Source organism: Phodopus roborovskii, unplaced genomic scaffold, assembly GCF_943737965.1.
Source record: "Phodopus roborovskii unplaced genomic scaffold, PHOROB, whole genome shotgun sequence".
Lineage (NCBI taxonomy): Eukaryota > Metazoa > Chordata > Mammalia > Rodentia > Cricetidae > Phodopus > Phodopus roborovskii.
The window spans coordinates 22,866,089-22,887,077 of NW_026126514.1; the positions used below are offsets into that span (position 1 = coordinate 22,866,089).

At 37.5% G+C, this 20,989-nt stretch overlaps 1 protein-coding gene across 1 annotated transcript in view; it reads right to left on the reverse strand.

Moving 5' to 3' along the window:
* Kcnh5 (potassium voltage-gated channel subfamily H member 5) overlaps positions 1 to 20,989 on the reverse strand; it is a 283,311-nt gene that overhangs the window by 208,210 nt on the left and 54,112 nt on the right. Inside the window, exon 6 of the mRNA XM_051196001.1 lies at positions 18,794 to 19,186. Coding sequence (XP_051051958.1) covers positions 18,794 to 19,186 — 393 coding nt within the window. The remainder of the gene's footprint in view (positions 1 to 18,793; positions 19,187 to 20,989) is intronic.

Sequence of the window (20,989 nt, forward strand, 5' to 3'; positions counted from 1 at the left end):
GATAAATCTTTAGCCAGATTTCATCACAATTCCAAGACACAGACTTCCTTTACTTAGAGCATTTCTCACTGAAAATTTTCAGTGAAAAATTCTTTCTGAAGTTCTTTAAGATATAAACTTCCTAACCCCTTCCCAGATTTATAAAGCAGGAATGACTTGATCAAGGACTTGGGGGAATATTTTCTAAGACATACTCATGGAAGATACAGAGCCTTCCCTATTGCAAAGACTCTAGACCAAACTTTGATAAGCATCAAGCAACCTGTATTTACAGGTGCCCGAATCCCATTGATCAACCTCCAGAGAATTTGTCTCAACAAAATGCTCTTATCTCCATTGCAACATTCTCTCTAAAATAGTCCTGAATATAGAATTCTTTCTTTTTATTAACAATGCCTGATATAATTCCTCTTAAATAGTTCCATGAAGACAGGAGAAATTACAATCTCATCCACTGCTAGATCCCCATCACTCAGAGTAAGTAGGAAATTCAATGTACAGTTGGGAGTAAATTGGTGAATAAAATTAAGGAAAGGGCCTTTTCTTTTTCTACCTAAAGAATTATTTTGATAGAAAAATAAGTAATTTTTCCTTGAGCCACCCATATGTGCTTCTAAATCTACCACCATTATCTCTGAAGTCATTTTAAACAGTTATTATTCACTCTACACACCAGAAACATGATGGAACTAATGTTCAATGTTAGTGATATAAACTTATCCATGCTAACATAGAAACTATATATCATAAAATAATCATTTTTGCCAATATAGACAACATTGTCTATATTGCTATTAACTTTAATTTTTAGATTTTAGTATTAAGCATGAAGTAAAATAGATTCTAAAATTCAAATGTTTGGTATATAGTTTTGTTAGTTTAGGAATTTCTAATTATAAGGAAGTAATGTTGCTAAATTCAAATGTTTGGTATTTAGTTTTGTTAGTCTAGGAATTTCTAATTATAAGGAAGTAATGTTGCTAGGCTTCTGATGTCTACACTTCCTCATTAAAAGTGTCTAGGACAATGGAAGGGGAAGGACCTATTGACAGTAAATGGTTTCTGAGGGAAGGAAAATTGGTTCTTTAAGGGTGTGACTCCTAGAAGAGTGATCACACTCCATTGGATGACCCCATAGTCATGATGATATGAGTAATAAAAATTGAATTCTTTGCATTACTAAAACAAAATTAATTTTAAAAAGAGGTGGTGGGGAAGTATGGGGTTGATCTCAGAGGAGTTAGAGGGGGGAGTAAGTGGCAAACACAATTAAGATACACTGTATGCAATTATCAAAGAATTAATAAAAATACTATTTTAAGCGGCTAGAACAGTTATGACAGCTATAAAATCTCAAACAAAAGCATTTAAGGAAGGGCATTAAAAACTTAATAGAATTCCTTGTGCAATGATAAGAGTATCTGAAGAGAGCTAATTTTTAATTGGCACACTGATCTAAACGCAAACACAGTGAAAATGGTTGTCATGGGACAGACATGATGGCACATAACTACATGCCCAGTGTTCAGAAGCTCAAGAGAGGAGAATCATTAAATCCAGGTCAAGCTTTGATGCACAGTAAGTATGAACTAGCCTAGAATATGTAGTCAATTTAATGCTACCTTGAACTACAGAGAGTGAGAGAAGAAGAAGGAGGAGGAGGAGGAGGAGGAGGAGGAGGAGGAGGAGGAGGAGGAGGAGGAGGAGGAGAAGAAGAAGAAGAAGAAGAAGAAGAAGAAGAAGAAGAAGAAGAAGAAGAAGAAGAAGAAGAAGAAGAAGAAGAAGAATGAAGGTGAGAGAGAGGAGAAAGAGAGCAAATGGGAGGAGACAGCATCTGTGTTCCCCCAAAGAACACAAAGTAGAAATGTGCTGGTGAAATCTGTATCTGTGCCCCCCAGTGCTGACCAATTCAAATATCAACTCACAAGACTGCCATAAACAGCAGACTCAGAGAGCTTGTAGGATAGGAGGCATGGCTTGTCAGTACAGTAGCCTCTTCTGTGGAGGTTGACCTCATAGGAATCTGTGGAAGTGTCTACAGAGCTGTAGTCCTTGTGGCCATCTTCCCACAACAGACAAGTCAATTTTGAGGAAGATAGACTAGAGCTATCTTGACTTAAAGCCTTCAGATATGAAACTGCCTTCCTCTGACCACTCCATCTGACTCAGAGAACTGATATTATGATGCCTACATTAGCAGGACGGCATGCCCTACTCTGCATCTACTAAAGTGATCCTACTTTCCAAGAACTTCCTGCCCCAAATTCTTGTTTTTCTGGTATTGGAAATTTCCAAACACCATAATGCACTGGTAGAAAACATCAGCAGACAGTTTGTACTCTTAAGATTCCTTCAGTTCTTTGCTTTAAAACTCCAATCTTAGAACTCTGTGTATCTTGCTAGTAGAGCTCATGCATAGCATGCACAAAGCCTGAAAGCACTATGGCCAAACGTGGCCAGCCTCACTTAGCTACCACCACTAACTCTCAACTGTTGATCTTACCCAATCTTAACAGATCACCACAACCCATCCCAGCTTAGAAATGCCTGCCCTGAATCAAATTTGCTTTCTTCAGTTGTCTCTGTCCTTGTCTTTCCCTTGGTGACACAGCCACAGCTTCACAAAGTAATGTGCTTCCTGACTTTTGGTCAGCAATAAAATCAATTCTACTTTCTCTTGTTGGCAAGGAACATCAGCAATTTATGGAGCTTTTGACAGCTTCATGACAAGAGATCTCACCAGAAAAATACCTTTAGTAACAGTAGCCCAGGTGTTGGTTATGGAGTCCCACATGGTTATGTCAGCTTTGCATCATTCAGTGAACTCACTTTACATTTTAGCAATCTCATCTGGGAATTTATAGTTCACTGAATGTTTGTTGTAGTTCAGATACAATTCCTGGCCCTTCTCTTTAAATTATACTTCCAAGGAACATTGACTATGAGTTTTTCTTCCACTGAGTAATAAGAGAAGATAGCTGACCAAAGTCAAAGCCTCATGCAGAAAGGGAAATGGTTTGTTCACTTTTCACAATTTAAAAAAAAAAAAAACAAAAACAAACAAAAAAAACTTTTTGTTTTGTTTTGTTCTGTTTTTGAGGCAGAATCTCACTACACAAAGACTGCCCTGAAACTCCCTGTGTAAACCAAGCTTGCCTAAAATTCAGAAATTTGCCTACCTCCACCTCTGCCTTTGCCTCCCAGGAGAGCTAGGATTAAAGCTGCGCACCAGCTTAAACAAAACTTTTAAAAGATGAAGACACCAATGACAGAGATGAATGTATTCCTATGAATTGGAAAACGTTACATGAGAGAAGTAACATCATGGAAGTAAGTGAAGCAATATGAAGGAGGTAGGTAGTTCCCCATACTAGATCATAGAATTAGAGCTTCTCAAGCATGGGAATGAGCACTGCACAAAACGATGAGAACAACTTCTAAACAAGCATCCACACAGCTAAGCTACAATTTTCACACACAGCAAGCAGATAGCAATGTATTTGAGCTCTCCTTTGTCTTTACTTTAGAATCATGCCCCAAAGCTCGAAAACAGGAAACATTCATCATGAGTGAAGATCAGAACAGACAAAAGTGTCCTCTTATGTAAGCAGAAAAATCAAATAAAGGCGCCTCATTACTTGCTATTTCCTATTCTCTCAGAGTTAATTCCCTCAGCAGACAGACCACTTTGTCTCAGTGGAAAACTCATGTAAAATCATATGGGCTTGCAGCATTGCTCAATTTCAAATGTAAGAAGAATGTCTATCATTAAATCTGTGCATTACCCAATCAATGCACACAAGGAATAGAATCTAAAGTCTCAGACTACATTCCAATTTGGAACCTAAGTCAGACTTTAAACTCTAAACCTTTTCCATCCTTTGAGCTTCACTCTGACCCCTTTTTCATCACTAAGATTGATGGTTTAGAAGTCATTTTTCTCTCAAACCAAAATTTGGGAGCTTTTTTCATTTAGAGATTATATTTTAATCTTCTTTTACTGATGCCCTGCAATGATCAGTGGGAAGTCCCACCTAAACCCCAAGGTGGCCAATGACTAAATACACATGAAGGAGTAGCAGATCTAGACAATCAAATAGGAACATTTCTTGCATGTGAGGATAAGACTATGCATGGAAGGAACTCATCAGAGATGTGAACACAGTGACCAAAAAAGCAATGAATCCCATCATATATGTGGAAGATTTCATCCTGAACCTTCACTCCCAATATTAACAAGAAATGGGTAATCAAAGGAAACATCAACTGTAATGCCTCAAGAAAATAGCACTTATGTAGGAACTGAATAGCAGTTAGGTAGGACTTGAAAATAGGAGATGTTCAGTTAGGGAGGGTCTCTACCTTGGACAAGCAGAAGGTCTGCCTTCAATTCCTTCAGAAACCAGCAGGATGCCTAACCCTTCTGTATTTAAAGATCTTTGTATGATTTTAATTATTCACTGAAGTGGAAGATCAAAGTGTGTGAACTGTGAATCTATTATTCCCCAAAAGGTAAATATAAAATACAAATCATTAGAAAGCCTATGGCTGATAAAAGTAGCAGAAATGAAGTAATGTGGATGACAAACGGTGTTAAACTAGAAAGCAATAGTTAGAAAATGTCTTAAATACTGGGAAAATAAGTAACATGTAAATATCAACTATGTCAAAGGAGAATTTGAAAGAGAAATTAAGAAAATGAAAAGGCAATCTAGCACCATTTGTTGGCCATAATGAAAGCAGTGTTTGGAGGAAAATGAATAAGCTACAAAAAAGGGAAGATTCTAAACACAGTTTTCTAAATTGTCACCTTACCTGGAAAGATTAAGTCATAAATAGGAATACATTTTTAATTAAAATGGAAAACAATGTAGTTGAAAACAGGAAATCATTAAAATTAATAAAGCCAAACAGTTGGTTTTTCAACAAGATTAATAAAATAAGTTCCTAACCCAATGAACAAAAACTGTGACTGGGGGAGAAGAAAGAGAAAGAAAGGGGAAGAGAGAGGCAGAGAGAATGAAGGGAGAAGGCATAAGTTAGATAACACCATCACAAAATTAAAAATTTCATAAGTATTATAAACATCTAAAGAATATCATGAACAACTCTATAGCAATAAATCTGACAACGTATATGAGCTTTTAAAACTCATATAAAAAGAAACAGGCCCCCTGAATAAGAATATATCTACTAAAAAAATAGTGAATAGTAACCTTTAAAATGAGAATGCAGATAAGTTCAGCAGTGAATTCTCTCAGACTTTCAAGAAAAACTTCTCCAATTCTCTAAAATTTCCAAAAGATAAAAGCAGAGAAAATACTCCTGGCAAGCGATGAGACCACTGTTACCCTAACAACAAAGCTAAAGACATTATAAGAAAACTAAAGACCAATGTTTCTCATGAATATAAATGCAGAACCCTAAATAATATATTGGGAAATTGAATCTAGCAATGTAGAATAAAACATTATACACCATGACTAAATAGAATTATGCCAAATTTGTAAAGCTGTTCCAACACTTGAAAGCCAAACAACATACTAAAGAAGGGAATTTGCATGTTCATATCAATGAATGTAGAAAATGCAGTTGACAAAATTGAACACAAAACCGACAAACTAATAACATGTACACCAGCCTGATCTGCAGAGTGAGTTCCAGGACAGCCAGGGCTACACAGAGAAGCCCTGTCTCTGGGGAAGAAAAAAAGAAGAAAAGAATATGTACATATCTTCAATTTAAAATTGAGAAGCCTCACAACAAATATCATACCTAACAGTGAAAAACTGTTTTCCACTAAGATCAGGAACAAAATAAATATGCCTCCCCTCTTACTACTTTTGTATAACATCATAATAGCACTCACCACTAATTCAATGAGACAAGAAAGGAGAAAATGGTATATTAACTGAAAAATAAGGGAAATAAGGTTAATATTAAATAGTCATTTATACTTCTGTAAATCAACAGTTCACGTGTGAAATATAACATTTGAACTACAATACTATTTATGTTGCTACCCACAAAAACAAAATATACAGATATAAATATAAAAACATGAATGAGATCTATATAAAAAAATATACAAAATTCTTACAAACTATGCCAAAAAATGGGGACTGAGGAGATGTCCGAGGAGTTAAAGTATTTGGCAGCAAAGCATGAGGGATCGCATTCAGTTTCCCAGCTCTCACATAAATAATAGGCAGATAAGGGAGCTGACCTATAACCCCAGCACTCAGAAGGGATCTCTGTTTGGAACAAGATGGCTACCTAGATTAGTCAAATCAAGGAGATCTGAGTTCAACCAAGAAACTCTTTCAACATATAAAATGGAAAGAGATAGAGAAAGACACTCAATGACAACCTCTGGCTGCCACAAACATGCTTACACATAAAAACATACACACTTGAATATATTTTTGCACATACATGTATATCCACACACTTGTGATCATGCATAGAAACATATGTCACATATACAAAAAGGATACCAAAATGAAGCTATGTTCCATGCTTATGAGTACTAACACTCAATATTACCTACCTACTAATTTTTCCTAATTTGAGCTATTAATAAGACTACATTCCAGTTAATATAACAACAAATTTTTAGTGTATATCAGCAAAATATAGAGAGGTTAAAACAGAATATTCCACCTATTGTTGAAGAAAAGGTTCTGCCTGGTTATAAGGCTTACTATAAAACTACAGCAATCAAGAAAGCATGGGATTGGTGAAAAGGACAGACAAGCACATGCGCACTGCAGAACACAAAGCCCAGAAAAAGACACACATGCAATTACTCAACTGATTTTTGACAAAGGAACCAAGTAGAACACTGTAACTTCTTTTCCTTCTTTTTTCAACAAACAGCAGTAGAACAAGTAGAGCAATGCACATCCACATGAAAAGAAAAAGAAAAAAAAAAAAGGTATCCCAAAGTAGTTTTACTCTGCATTCCCCTGATGGCTAAGGATGCTGAACACTTCTTTAGGTATTTTTCAGCCATTTTAGATTCCTCTATTTAGATCTGAACCCAATTTTTTAAATTGGATTATTTGGTGTTTTGATGTCTAGTTTCTTGAGTTCCTTATAAATTTCAGATGTTAGCCCTCTTTTGGATGTGGAGTTAGTGAAAACCTCTTCCCATTCTGTAGGCTGCCATTTTGTCGTACTTGTGACCTTAGCCTTTAGATGCTTTTCAGTTTCATGAGGTCCCATTTATTGATTGTTGATCTTAGGGCCTGTGCTATGGGTGTTCTGTTTCATCTTACACCTGCCAGAATGGCTAAGATAAAAGCACAAGTGACACTCATGCTGTTGAGGATGTTGGACAAGGAGAAGACTCCTTCATTGCTGGTGGGAGTGCTAACTTGTACAGCCACTATGTAAATCAATATGCAGCTCTTCAGAAAACGGGCAGTTGATCTACCCCAAGACCCAGCTCTATCACTCTTGGGCATATACCCAAAGGACTCTTACTCAACTATGTTCATAGTGGCTTTATTCATAATAGCCAGAAACTGGAAACAACTAAGAGGTCCCCAACTGAAGAATTTGTAAAAAAAAAAAAAAAAAAAAAAAAAAAGTGATACATTAATACAAAGATGTATTGTTCAGCTATTAAATGACATCATGAAATTTGTAGGAAAATGGATGAACTAGAAAATAATCATCCTGAGTAAGGTAACCTAGACTTGGAAAGATGGTATGTATTCATACATTCCTTCATAAGTAGATAATAGCCATAAAGTAAATGAAAACCACAGACCCAGAAAGGATAAATAACAAGGAGGGCTCAATGTGGGGGGAACACATGGATCTCCTTGAAAAGAGGACATAAAATAGGTTTTAGGAGTGGACTGGAGGTAGATGGGATGGGTACAAGAGGAATCAGGTGGGAGGGGGAGATGACTGGAATTGGAGGACAATATGGAAACCTAGTGCAGTGGAAACTCCCTGGAATCTTCAGGAATGATCCTAGCAAAGACACCTAGTAATAGGGGATATGGAACTTTAACCAGCCATTGTCTACAAGCAGGCAAGGCATCTAACAGTGGGACTGGGACAATAACCCAGCCACGAAACCTTCAACCTACAATCTGTCCTGCCTGCAAGAGGTGCTGGGGTAGTACTGGTACCAAACTTCTGGTCATGACCAACAAATGGCTGGTATAAATTGATACCCATGCCACAAGAGGGATCCCATGTCTGACATTACCTACATGTCCACAAATCAGAGGCTGGACAGCCCAAAGACCTAGTATAAAATCAATTGATACTGGGGAAAAAATTCAATGAAATTATTACTAATGATATTCTGCCATACTCATAGATGCCTGGTATGATTGTCATCAAAGAGGTGACATTCAGCAAATGATGGGAGCACATGCAAAGATCCACAGCCAAACTCAAGGAGGATCCAGGGGAACACTGCAGAAGATGTGGGAGAACGGATTTGCAGGAGTCAGAGAAGTTGAAAACACCTGGAGAACATAGTCCACAAAATCAATTAAGCAGGGCACATATAGTATCACAGAGACAAGTGGCAATAACAGCCCCTGTAGGGGTTTAAGCTAGGTCCTCTGCATATACATTATGGTTGTATAGCTAAAAATAGGAATAAGGTGAGAGGTGTCTCTGACTCTTACATGCTCTTGGGACCCTTTTCCTCCTACTGGGTTGCTTCATCCAGCCTTGAAATAAGGAAGGGTATGGTCCTAGTCACATTGTACCTTTCTAAGGGAAATGGAGGAAGAGTGGATTTGGGGGAGAGGGGAGGTAGGGGGAAGGACTACAAAAAGCATAGAGAAGGCAAACAGCAATTAAGATATAATGTATGAGAGAAGATTACAGGAAAAAATAAGAAAAAAGATAGTACTTGGTCACTGTCAATGCCCTTCACAAAAATTAACTCAAAATGGATTATACACTTGAATTTTAAAAAAAAAAAACAGAAAGTATAAAGTTTATGGGGGATAACAATGATATCTTAGCCCATTTTCTGTTGCTAACACAAAACAATACACCGAACAATTTATGAAGAGTTTATTTGGGTTTGTGCTTCTGGTCCAAAGTTTAAGGGACATAGCATATGAAGTCTGTCTTGCTAGAAATCCTAAGGCAGCTCAGAGTTTCACCAAGCAAGAGTCAGGAAACATACAAGAGACTTACCCAAATGGGTGATGATCACAGGCCTACTTTTCAGAAAATCCAGTGATCTGTTGGTCCTATAAATAAATCAGTCCACTCACAAGGCAGAGCCTTAATCACCTCTAAAATGTCTTGTCTGACTCCACTCCTTACAATCTCATAATAAGGATTATATTTCATAAATCTTCAAACCACAGTGAAATAAGCAAATTGAGGTCATGTTAGTTATAGTAATAAGTCATTGGGGGAGGGGGTAATGTGTATGTGGAAGGTGGTGGGTATGATAGTGCTCTATGTATAGAAGCCAGATGACAACCTTGTGTGTCATTCTTCAAGTGGTGTGTGTGTGTGTGTGTGTGTGTGTGTGTGTGTGTGTGTTTCTTTGTATGTGTGTTTGTTTGTTTGCTGACAGGTTCTCTCACAGTCCCTTAATTTGCCAAGTAAACTAGACAGGTTGGCCCCAGAGATAAACTCTCTCTCTCTATCTGCCTCTCAAGTACTAAGGTTACGAACAAACACTAACATACCAACATGCCTGCATTTTTTTAATGTAGGTTATGGAACTCAAACTCAGGACCTTATGTTTGCAAAACAAGTATTTTTGCTGAATGAGCCATCTTTCTAGCCAACGACAATTTTGGAGATAACAACAAGGGCCCGATCCATTAAAAAAAAAAATATCAGTTAAACTTTTTTAAAAATGTAAAATTCTGCTTGTTGTCAAGAGGTTAAGAAGATATATAGCAGACTAAATGAAAATATATTCAAGAGATAGGTCTGATAAAGAACTATTACATAAAAATGTACAAGGAACTGTTAAAACTCAACAATAGCAAGTAAGCAACAGACCTAGATGTAGCAGTACACACTTATAAACTCAGTACTTAAGAGTTGGAGACAAGAGGATCAGAAGTTCAAAACCACCCTCCTCTACACATTGAGCTCAAGGCTAACCTAAGCTACCTTGAAACTCTGTCTCGAAAGAAACTAATTAGTAAGTGAATAAAAGATCTTTTTGATAACTTACTGAAGAAAATATTCAGGTCACACATAAGCGTTTGAAAAGATGTTCAGTGTAATTACAATTGACTTAAAATCCAAAATACTAACTCTATCAAATGTTGACAAACATGTGGGACACCAGATTCCCATCTCATCAACTATCCATGGGAATGTAAAAGAGCACAGTCATCTTGGCAGAAAGTTTGGTAGTTCCTCACAAAACTAAGCAAGCAACATATGATGCAGTGATCTTGTTCTTCTGTCTGCACTGACTGACTTGAATGTGCTGAAAGTTTATATTCACATATAAATCTGCATGCAAACATTTGCAGCAGGCTTTCTCATTACTGAAAAACCTGGGAAGCATTCAAGATGTCCTTTAGTAGGTGAATAAATTTGCATACATCTAAACAAAGACACATTACTGAACACTAGGAACTTTGAATGCCTCTTATTAAGAGAAAGTAGACAACACAGAAAGCCTGCCAACCATTGGTCCCAAATATATGACACAATTATATGCCACAGTCTTCAATGGCAACACTGTGGAGGCACCTAAAGGACTGATGATTGTCAGGAGTTTATACGTAAGAATGAATGAAGATGCAGAGCACGAATGGATTTTAGGACAGTGAAACTAAATGCCTAGAGTGCAACAGTGTGTTTTTGTCCCCATACACTAAAATACTAAACAAAGGGTGAACCCTCAAGTAAATGCAAGCTTTGATTGCAACATGGTGTACCTATGCAAGCTGATCAACTGTAATAGATGCACATGCTGGTGTGGGACCTGACAATGGGTGACTCTGTATGTTTAAGGGTGAGAGATGTGTGGGAAACCTCTGTACTTCCCCTCAATTTTGCTATGCCCCAACTGTTTGTTCTCTTTAAAAATCTATTTTACAATTGTCCTTAAAAACTTAGCCATGAAACCTCTTAATACTGACTGCTGATATGGTGTCATCCACTTGGAAATAGCAAAAAGCATTGAGCAACACTCAGTGATTTGTCCTCTTCATGTTAAAACATATTTCTCAATGCATCAGTGTCACGAAAGGATATGTAATAGGAGGCATTTAGTTCCTGAGTGCTCCATCTCATGAAAAATTAATGTCATGTATTTAAGTCAGTGTCTCCAACTTTCTGCCACTTCAGGCACTGCAACAAGTCCTTTATTACCACCACACACATGTGTGTGCACATGCTCGTGTGCACATGCGCACATTAATATTCCCTTCATCCTTTGTTTTCCAACCTCCAGAACCAAAAAATAAATTCCTAGGCCACTGATTTAATACAGTTAAATCAACTTATCAATCACCTACAAAGTTCTAATACCATTTTTTAAATGAAAACAGTAAAAAGGCTTAAAATTCATGTACAGGCACAAAAGATCCCAATATCCAGATCAATCCTAAGGAAAATGAACAATGCTGGAAATACCACCATAAAAATAAAATTACAGAGCCATAAAAGAAGAGGAAGAAGAGGAGGTGGAAGATGAGGAGGAGAAGAAGAATGGTCATTACATAAAATTAGAGATGTAAGTCAATGGAACTCAGCAAAGAACACATATATAAACCCTCATAGCTACAACCACAAGATTTTTTAAATTATAATGTAATTACATTGTCTCCTGCCAAACTCTGTCATATACCCCTCACCACTCTTCTTCAAATTATGGTCTCTTTATTCAATAATTGCTATTGAATGCATAAATATATATATACATATATATGTATATATATATATATATGCCTAAATATAACCTATTAAATCTTTATAATTTTCCTTGTTTTCAGGGATGACCATTTGGCACTGGACAACCAACTGGTGTACTTTTCCTTGAGGAAGACTACCTCTCCTGTTCCCAGCTTTCCTCTGTTGCCTATTGTTCTTTGTGTAGATTGAGGATTCATGGGCTTTCCCCATCCAGTTTGGCATGTTCACTGGTTCCATCCTTGTTTGGCTCACATTCAGAGGGTCATATTGGTGAGACATCATGTATGTAGGTTCTTTCTGATGTTACTGGGAAACACAATCTCACAGCAGATCCCTGATCTTCTGGTTCTTTTCTCCTTTCAGAATAGGGAACCATAAGATTTTTGACAAATATGCCAAGGGGATAAGAGCCTCTTTAACAACTGATGTTAGAAAAACTGCATCTCCACATGTAGAAGAATGAAGTTCAACACCTTTTTATCTCTCACTCAACTCCAGATTGAGCAAAGACCTTAATGTATGAGTTGAAACTTCAAAACTGTTTTTAAAAAAGTAGGCAAAACACTTCAGTATTCAGGTATAGGCAAGGACTTTCTTAATAAAACTCTAGTCACTCCATAAAAAATATCAACAATTGACAAATCTCAAAACTTAAAAGCTTCTACTCAAAATATCAAAATTTTTAATAGCCTGAAAAGACCTAGTAATGAATAGAGCGATCCTGGATAGCTAGCCATACAACAGGGGACTAGTACTGAGAATATGAATATATATGAATAGAGTTTGTATGTATATGTGTGTATATACACATATATATATATATACTTCCAAAGCTAAATAAGAAAAAAAAATCAAATCACATAATCAATAAAACATCTAATGAAATAGACAGGTCTCAAAAGATGGAGTACAAACAACCAATAAACATTTGAAAAAATATTCAGCCTCATTAGCATCAGAGAAATAACAAGTAAAACAACACTGGGATTTATGTCATCCTACTAAGAATGGCAGTCACCAAAACAATAAATAACAAATGTTGTCAGAATATGTACAAAAGAAAGCCCTTTTACAGTGCTGGTGAAGTGTAAACTAATTCAGCCACTGTGGAAATCAGTATGAAGTTTCCTCAAAAAAACTAAAAATAGATCTCCTATATGACCAAGCTAACACCAAAGGACTCCGACTCAGCATATCAAAGAGAAACTTGTACTTTAATGTTCATTTCATTATCACTATTCTCAGTAGTTAAGTTATAGAATCAATTCAGATGTCCAGCAACAGAGGAATGGACAATGCAAATGTGATACATGCACATATGAAATTTGTTTCATCTATATAGAACAAAGTTATATCCTATAAAAAATAATGGAGGCATTGGGAATAGCCACATGAAGTTAATTGAGACAGCTCACAGAGACAAATATTGTGTTTTCTCTTATTTGTGGTTCCTAGATTTTATGCACATACATAAAATTGTGTATGTATGTTTGTAAGACATGAAAGTAAAAACAAGCTGTCTAGGAAAATAAAGATGACCAGTAAGGAAAGGAAAGAGGCACCAGGTAATTGTTCATCTCTCAATATACACTTGTATAAAAAAAAAAAAAAACAGACTCATGCAGCACTGTACCATGTACAATGACTATTAGAAGTTAATGGTAGAATTAATACATAAGAAACTGAATGCACTCCCTTTCAGATCCTCTCAAACATTACTTCCAATGATGTATTTTAATTTACAAGATAATAGCAAGTCAATTGTGTCAATTATATAAATAATGGTGTCTACCATTGTTATTCCCAGTAGAAGATCTGAAGTGGCAAAAGGGACAGAGAGACTCTAATCTGACAAAACTCATTAGCAACTGCAAGCATGATTACCCTTTTCTGGGTTCTAAATTCTTATTATGATAACTAGAGGTAAAATTACAATTTTAAATGTATGTGGTAACATGAAATCTGCGTGGCAGTTTGACAAGCATAGTGATGAACAAATAATAATTCAGACACTGCTTTCAAAAAAAAGAGTTTTCAAAAAAAATTAAAAATCTTATCCACTTTCACTTAGCCATTACTGATTCATCCAATTTCCCTTCAGCATCAATGCATGAAAGATCTTTTTTTCCTATTTTTGCTTTGTTCTAACTCATTTTGCAGGCTTACCACGTAATGATATCACCCACCATGATCTGATCGCTGTCATGTCCCCCATCCTGCCTCTGATGACTGTGTTGTCTGCATACCCAATCTTTCTTTTTGTACTTTACACCACCTCCCCAAGATCCCCCAAATCAAGTACTCTATACCCCTGACACTGGTTCAAATGCATGCTACAGACGAGCTAAATTCTATTCTTAGGATTCATGAGAGACTATCTTTTATCCTCCACTTAGGATTTTTAGAAAACTCATGTTCCTTATTTTCAGACCAGAAGCTTTCTGTAATGGGTTCCATCTTTTCTGCCTCACAGTTTTCTTTAAAAATCACGTATCCAGTTCAAAAATTCCTAATAAATCTCATTTATCTTCAGAGGGTGTATCAAGGGTCTTGAAAATAAAGTGTTACTAAGCTGTGTAGAGTCATTCTGTACATGTCCAGAAATAAAGGGTTAAACTGGGATTTTGAGACCCAAACCTTCCCTTATTCCCCAGTCCCCACTTCCTTGTGTGGCCCCTCTTGCTTAAGCTCCATTTCATCTTTATGCCATTATAGAATTCACTGAGACCTTAGCAATAAGGCCCTGTCCATGCCATCAGCGCACACCCATGCAGTGAAGAAATACTGTGAGGACATATTTTTCACCACCCCAATACTTACAGTGAAATTATCCAGAGGGAACCCTAACAAATGAAGTAACAATTGCCTCTCAGACTTGTAGGATTTTTCAAGTGAAACCCATCATTGTCTTGTCACACTTATTTCTTGTAACCTCCTTGTGACAAAGAAAGGCAACACTGAGAGGAAAGCATGCCCTAGGCTAGGCAGAAGATTCCAGATCATCCAAAGACTAACAATAAAATTAAAATAATTTTAATGACATTAATGTGCACACATGCACACAAGGAAGATGAAATATGAAGGTGTTAATTGGAAGTTTTGAGATGGATGCCAAGAAACCTTCCTGAGAAAGCTGGATGCTATGTAATGGATAGTTAACAGAAAGCCAAATCTTCAAGAGCTGAATCAGGGGGAGGCCAGGAATGCATTAAATACAGTGCAAGGAAGGAAAGAGATAGATATGCAAACTGTACTGACAACAATGTTAAATAATAACATAGAGAAGAAAACCAAGAATAATGTGGAGCAAAAATATAGTATATTAATTTTAGAGAAAATGAACAGGGCTAGAAAGATGGCTCAGCAGTTAAGAGAACATGTTGCCCTTGCAGAGGACCTAGGTTCAATTCCCAGCAACCACATGGTGGCTCACAACCACCTGAAATTCCAGTCCCACAACATATGATGTCCTCTTTTCACTTCCACAGGTACCTGGTAAAAACATGGTAGTGTACATGTGTACGTACAGGAAAAGCACTCATGCACATAAAATAATAAAATGAGTAAGTCTTTAAAAGATTAAAGAGGATAAACAGATGCCCATGTGTTATTTGGGAGAGGGGTTACAATTCTCACAAACTTTTAGTATTTAAGTTAAATGCTTATGTAGAAATGTGAGACTCATAGATTATCTGGGATATATATTCAAGCCATTAGAAAGGGTTCAACGAATTGAGGGAAATCTCAATCCACACAGAAGGCGATAAAGTACAAAGGAAGCAGCACACACACACACAGAGAGAGAGAGAGAGAGAGAGAGAGAGAGAGAGAGAGAGAGAGAGAGAGAGAGAGAGAATGTAAAATGGAAAATACAGTGTTCTAAATAAGTCAGAATGCATTTAATCACAGTAAATGTGAATACATTAGGCTGCACAGTGTGAAGACTCTCAGAATCTATCTTGTCTTTATAAAATATACATTTAATGTAATAATCTACAATTACAGAACATTAAATGTAGCAGTATACATGGCAAGAGCACAGGAATGATGCAAGAGCAAATTTAGCTGCATTAGTGTCAAGCAAAAAAGCATTATTATGGTCAATGAGAGTCAGAAAATACTGATAAAGAAATCTCCCAGAATGCAGCAGTGAGATGATGGTTTGGGAAGCAGCTTAGAATAAACAAGGAAATTGTAGGGATTACTCAACATATTTAAACAAAATGTGTTTCAACAGGGAGAAAATGAAGAAAAACAGAAAAGATGAATATTTCTCATTTAAAAAATTAAGAAATTATAAAACATGCTTTCTGAGATCGAGATGGCCACTCTGTCGACTTCTTCTGAAGACGTATGAATGGGCCCATGTAAATACATGTCATCAGAGAGTTTCTAAACCTTGGGACACAGGAGATACATGAAACCTCTACAAAGAGAAAACAGGTCATGTATAAAGGATTAGAAACTGCAATGGCTTCAAGTTTCTTCAGTGGACCCACTGAAAGGTAAAATGCAGTGGTGTCATATCTTGCAGACACCTGAAGGAAGATTATCTCAAGCCAAGAATACTGCAACTAGTCAAACTCTTGATGGGGCAGGAAAATGAGGAGATATTTGTTTAAATCCATAATGGTGAGTGAATATCTTTTGCACAGGTACAGTAACGGGACATTTAAACAAGAAGTTGATGGATAATGTGATGCTTGAACTTCTGATAAGAACACAGAGATGAGTCACAGCTGGGAAAACCAGAAAGGGCAGAGAAGGAAGAGTAACCACAGGATGCTGCTGGACGCTTCAGCTACAGAGTCTATTGCTTACAAACACTCGATATTTATTGAACCAAAGGGATGACCTACCTATGTGAGAATGAGTTGATGTCAATGGGGCAGATATGAAAGGATTCTTAAAGCTCAGATTTCAGGAAGAGAAGCCAAAGATGAAGCCTAAAGCTGACGCCCCAGAGGGAAGATAGATAATTGTATTCCTCCATGGTGTGGAAACAAAGTATAACGAATAAATGGATCTCCTAAACAAATTAAGTCATTTCCTCTAGAGTTTGTTCTTTTTCTCAATAAGGCATTGCTGACTGTTCTTCACAGAGGCTATCGCTCCTCATACTCCCTTGAGCAATGTGTGACAACAATTCGTTCCACACTGCTTTATCTTTCGGGTCCTGGAAGGAACACGTGCCAAGCCAGAGTAATCCGTGCAAGAATTTGACTAAGATAAATAAATGTCTGGGGGATAGAAAAGATAAAGGATAGGAAGCGGGACTCCAAACATAACACAGATCTAACAGCAGTAAAAGTGAACAGAAGATTGGCATAGGAGAGTGCAGTGCAGTTACAGAGAGCATGAAATAACAACTGGTGGGAGGAATAGGCCGTGAACTTGAAGGAGAGCAAGGATGCATACATGGGAGGATTTGGAGGGAGGGAAGGAAAAGGAGAAATGCAATCTCAAAAGTAAATCATCAGCAACCAAACAAACATCATCCCAATCCCTTTTAATGATGGGTCTCCCTCCATAGTTAGTCACAGACTGGGAGCAGCTTTGGGAAAACATGGCTTCAGGGTGGCCCGAAAAGGCGCCACTTTCATACCACTGTGTTTAGTGTGGTGTTGTCTTCTAGCTCCTGGCTGCACAAAGAGTCAAGGGGAAGTGGCTTAAGCATGCCTGCTCTTGTTGCTCTCTGCAGTGTAAGTAATCCCACTGTGGCCAGCTTCAAGAGACTCTGGCTTCTGAGCTTGAAGTAAGCGGGAACAACTGGCTTTCCAAGCCAGTGATTGGCCCAGGACACTGCTGCCCACACTCTGTATGGTGAAGGAGGGTATGCAGAGTTTACAATTAGAGAACTGATCTCAGTCATCAACTTTTCCATAAAGTAATAGTGAAGTGTACAGTATCAAAATAAAAAGTCAACATTTAATTTGGGAGGAATGGGTTTAAATATCAGTGTAGTTGGTTGAAACAGAAAATCTATGGAAAAGTCAACATACACGGAACAACAACCATAACTGAAGACTGCACAGTGCCAGACTTCGCGACTGAGTGGTCTAACAAGGACACTGTAGGATCTTTAGGAAAAGCAATAGGGTAACATAATTTTTTAAAAATTTAATGAATATCTTATGCTGCCTGACTTACGTTTTATTATTGGCTGCATCCCACCCACTTGCTGTAGTAATCTGTAAGACATCCACACTTCAGTCGGAGAGAAGAAACTATGAATGGAGGGATCTTTTAAGATATGACATGGTTTAAACATTCATATTCTCACAAACACCACAGAACATAACCTTGAGTGAGGTCAAACATCAGAACTCATCAAATACACTTTTTTACCTACACCTGCATTTATAAAGAATTTAAAGCAGAAATCAAAATGACTGCAATTCAAAATTTGCTTCTTCATGAAGATATGTTGATTTTTATGTTAACTCTTAACATGGCCACCATGTGTGCCTTGAGTGGAGAAGTCATAAGGTTTGTAAGGGCATATGTGGACTTTTAAAGAAAATGTATCTTTTTCCCTAACCCACTATCTGATTTGTGAACTATATTTGACTCCAAATGCTGCTGTTTTTATCTTTCTCATCCTACTGACCTTCCTCCTCTATCTCCTTCATCTGCTCCTCCTGCTCCTCCTCCTTTTTCTTCCTCCAATCACAACTTTCAACCATAGCCATTTTCCTAGTAATTCACTTTTTCAGCCAGAAAGCATGAGAAAACAATGGACAAAAGTAAATTTAAGAAAGCTATAATCTGTGGTATGTGCTTAATAACATTAGGGTGGTAGGAGACACGGGAGTACTGAAGACAATACATCACCTGTGAAATCCTTTCACTCCACTGTTTTCAAAACATTTGCTCTTCAGTACTTCAAAAACAAATCCAAAAAGCTTACCTCGTCCACATTCTCGAAGGCATTGATGATGTCGTAAGGTAAACAGGACAGCAGATCGATCACAAACCATGTTTTCAGATAGTTCATCCTTATGAGCTTTGGGTCAGAAATGACCTCTCCACCCGGCCCCACAAAAGTCGTGTGAAAATTTAAAACAATGTCAACCAGAAAAATAACGTCCACCACACTGTCCAGCACCAGCCAGGCTATATTGTTCTGCTTTGTTTTGAAGGAAACATTGTAAGGAACCATGATGGCGGTGTAGAAGGTAAGAATTAAAATCACCCAATCCCAAGTAGTTTTAAAAGCACAGTAGTGTAAAATGATGTGTGGCGGCGTCTTTGGCGCTTCTTGCTTGTACTGAGGAAGGATGTCTGACCCCAGCTGAAGAACCTAAAAGGCAGAAAAAGTGCATCTAAATGATTGGGACATCTCTGAAATCAGATGTAACTGCATATCTGCTGGCACAAATCAAACCACAACCTGAACCTTACGATTCTTGGTTTTAAGACAATCATACTCCATTGTTTCATTTTCCCTCTTCAGAGCTGTTCTAAAGTTTGCTCAAATGTCCCATTCAAGGGCAACTCCTCCACAAGTTGATCTGATTAAAGTCCATCTTCTTGGCTCTCCAATGGCTAACCTTGACCCACACCACAGTGTCTCAGGTGTTCCTACCCATGTACTGGGCAAGTCTGATAAGAGCTTGACTGTTCCATAGTTATTTGGATGACTGGCTACCATCTGTTACACACATATTTGGCACCTTAGAAAACATATTTTTTGCTTCTGATGGCCACTGAACCCCAAGGTCTCGCTGTTGGCAGTCTTGCTATTCTGTACTTGCACAGCAAGAACCCTGATGGCCAACAGGACAGTATTGGGATGGTACCGGATGCATTCTCTTTTCTCTCTAAAACCAGAACTTTAAAAGTACATGGGTTTTTTATCAGGTGCAAGTTTCCTTTAGCAAACAAAATAAGACACTAAATGATCAATGCAAGTTTATATGAACCTTAACTTACTCTGTTAGTTCTAAAGTAAGAGAAGGAGAAAAGCAGATGACCCAGCGAGAGCCAAAGGTGACAACCACAACACAGGACTTAGACTGCTTTTTGGAAACTGAGAAATGTGAAACCAGTTGAATGATCCCATCTAAAACTTCTGCCTTGTGCAGTAATTTCACCAGGCTAAGAGAAGTGTCAAGGACTGTGACCATGAGGCTTTCTGAAGTAATATTTCTAGTGGACTTTTAGAACTCATGCAATCAGTTACTCAGTGCTTGCAGAATAACATCAGAACCATGGAGGAAGGAGTCTAAGTGATAAATGCATCAACCATTTCAATACATCAATAAACGAAGTATGCATTAGCATATAGCTCTTTGGTTTATCTTCCATAGAGCACGTGCACACACACACACACACACACACACACACACACTCCTTTTGAAGCTGGGATAGTATCCTAAAATTTCTCAGACATTGAGCTTACATAACTAAAAACTAAGTATATAATACCTTGCTACTTTCAATATCAAAAATGCTATTAATATTTTCTTCAGTTGTATATTATACTTACAATTTTTTACTTGAGGCTATTTGAACTATTTTAAGGATATTTCACATATTTACTTACAGTCTCAGTGCCCCAGATATATTTTACCCCTATGGTCTTAAATTACTTAGTAGCAATTTATCCTAGCAGGAATGTAAGCCCCATGTTGGGGAGGAGTGTTAGATTTAAATAACTACACATAATTACGGCTTCTCTCTTACCTTCCAACCACCATCAGCTCTAATTTCACTGGGAGAGGGGGTGGGGTGGGAAATGCTTCTCTTTGCCAACTATATCTATGGTTTCTATAGTTTGAGCTCAAGGAACAATTCTATGTGTTTGTAATATTATTTCCATTGGAGTCTTCTAGGGAGGGTTTGTAAAGTGTGGCATATTCATACCTAGACCCCACCTCCCCCCCCAAGGATGATGGCATTGGCCTTTAGTGGGTTTTCCGGAAAGTCTTTCATTTTACCTTTACCCGGTGATAACAGTATATAGATCACAATAGCATCTTTTTCTTCTTTCTCCATCTCCAACCCAACTAGTTGGACAGGATTAGCAAATGAGAAATGTGCCAGGAATTCTAGAGGAGGAGGGAAAAAAAGAGAAGGAGGGAGGTGGGGGGAAATGGGGAGA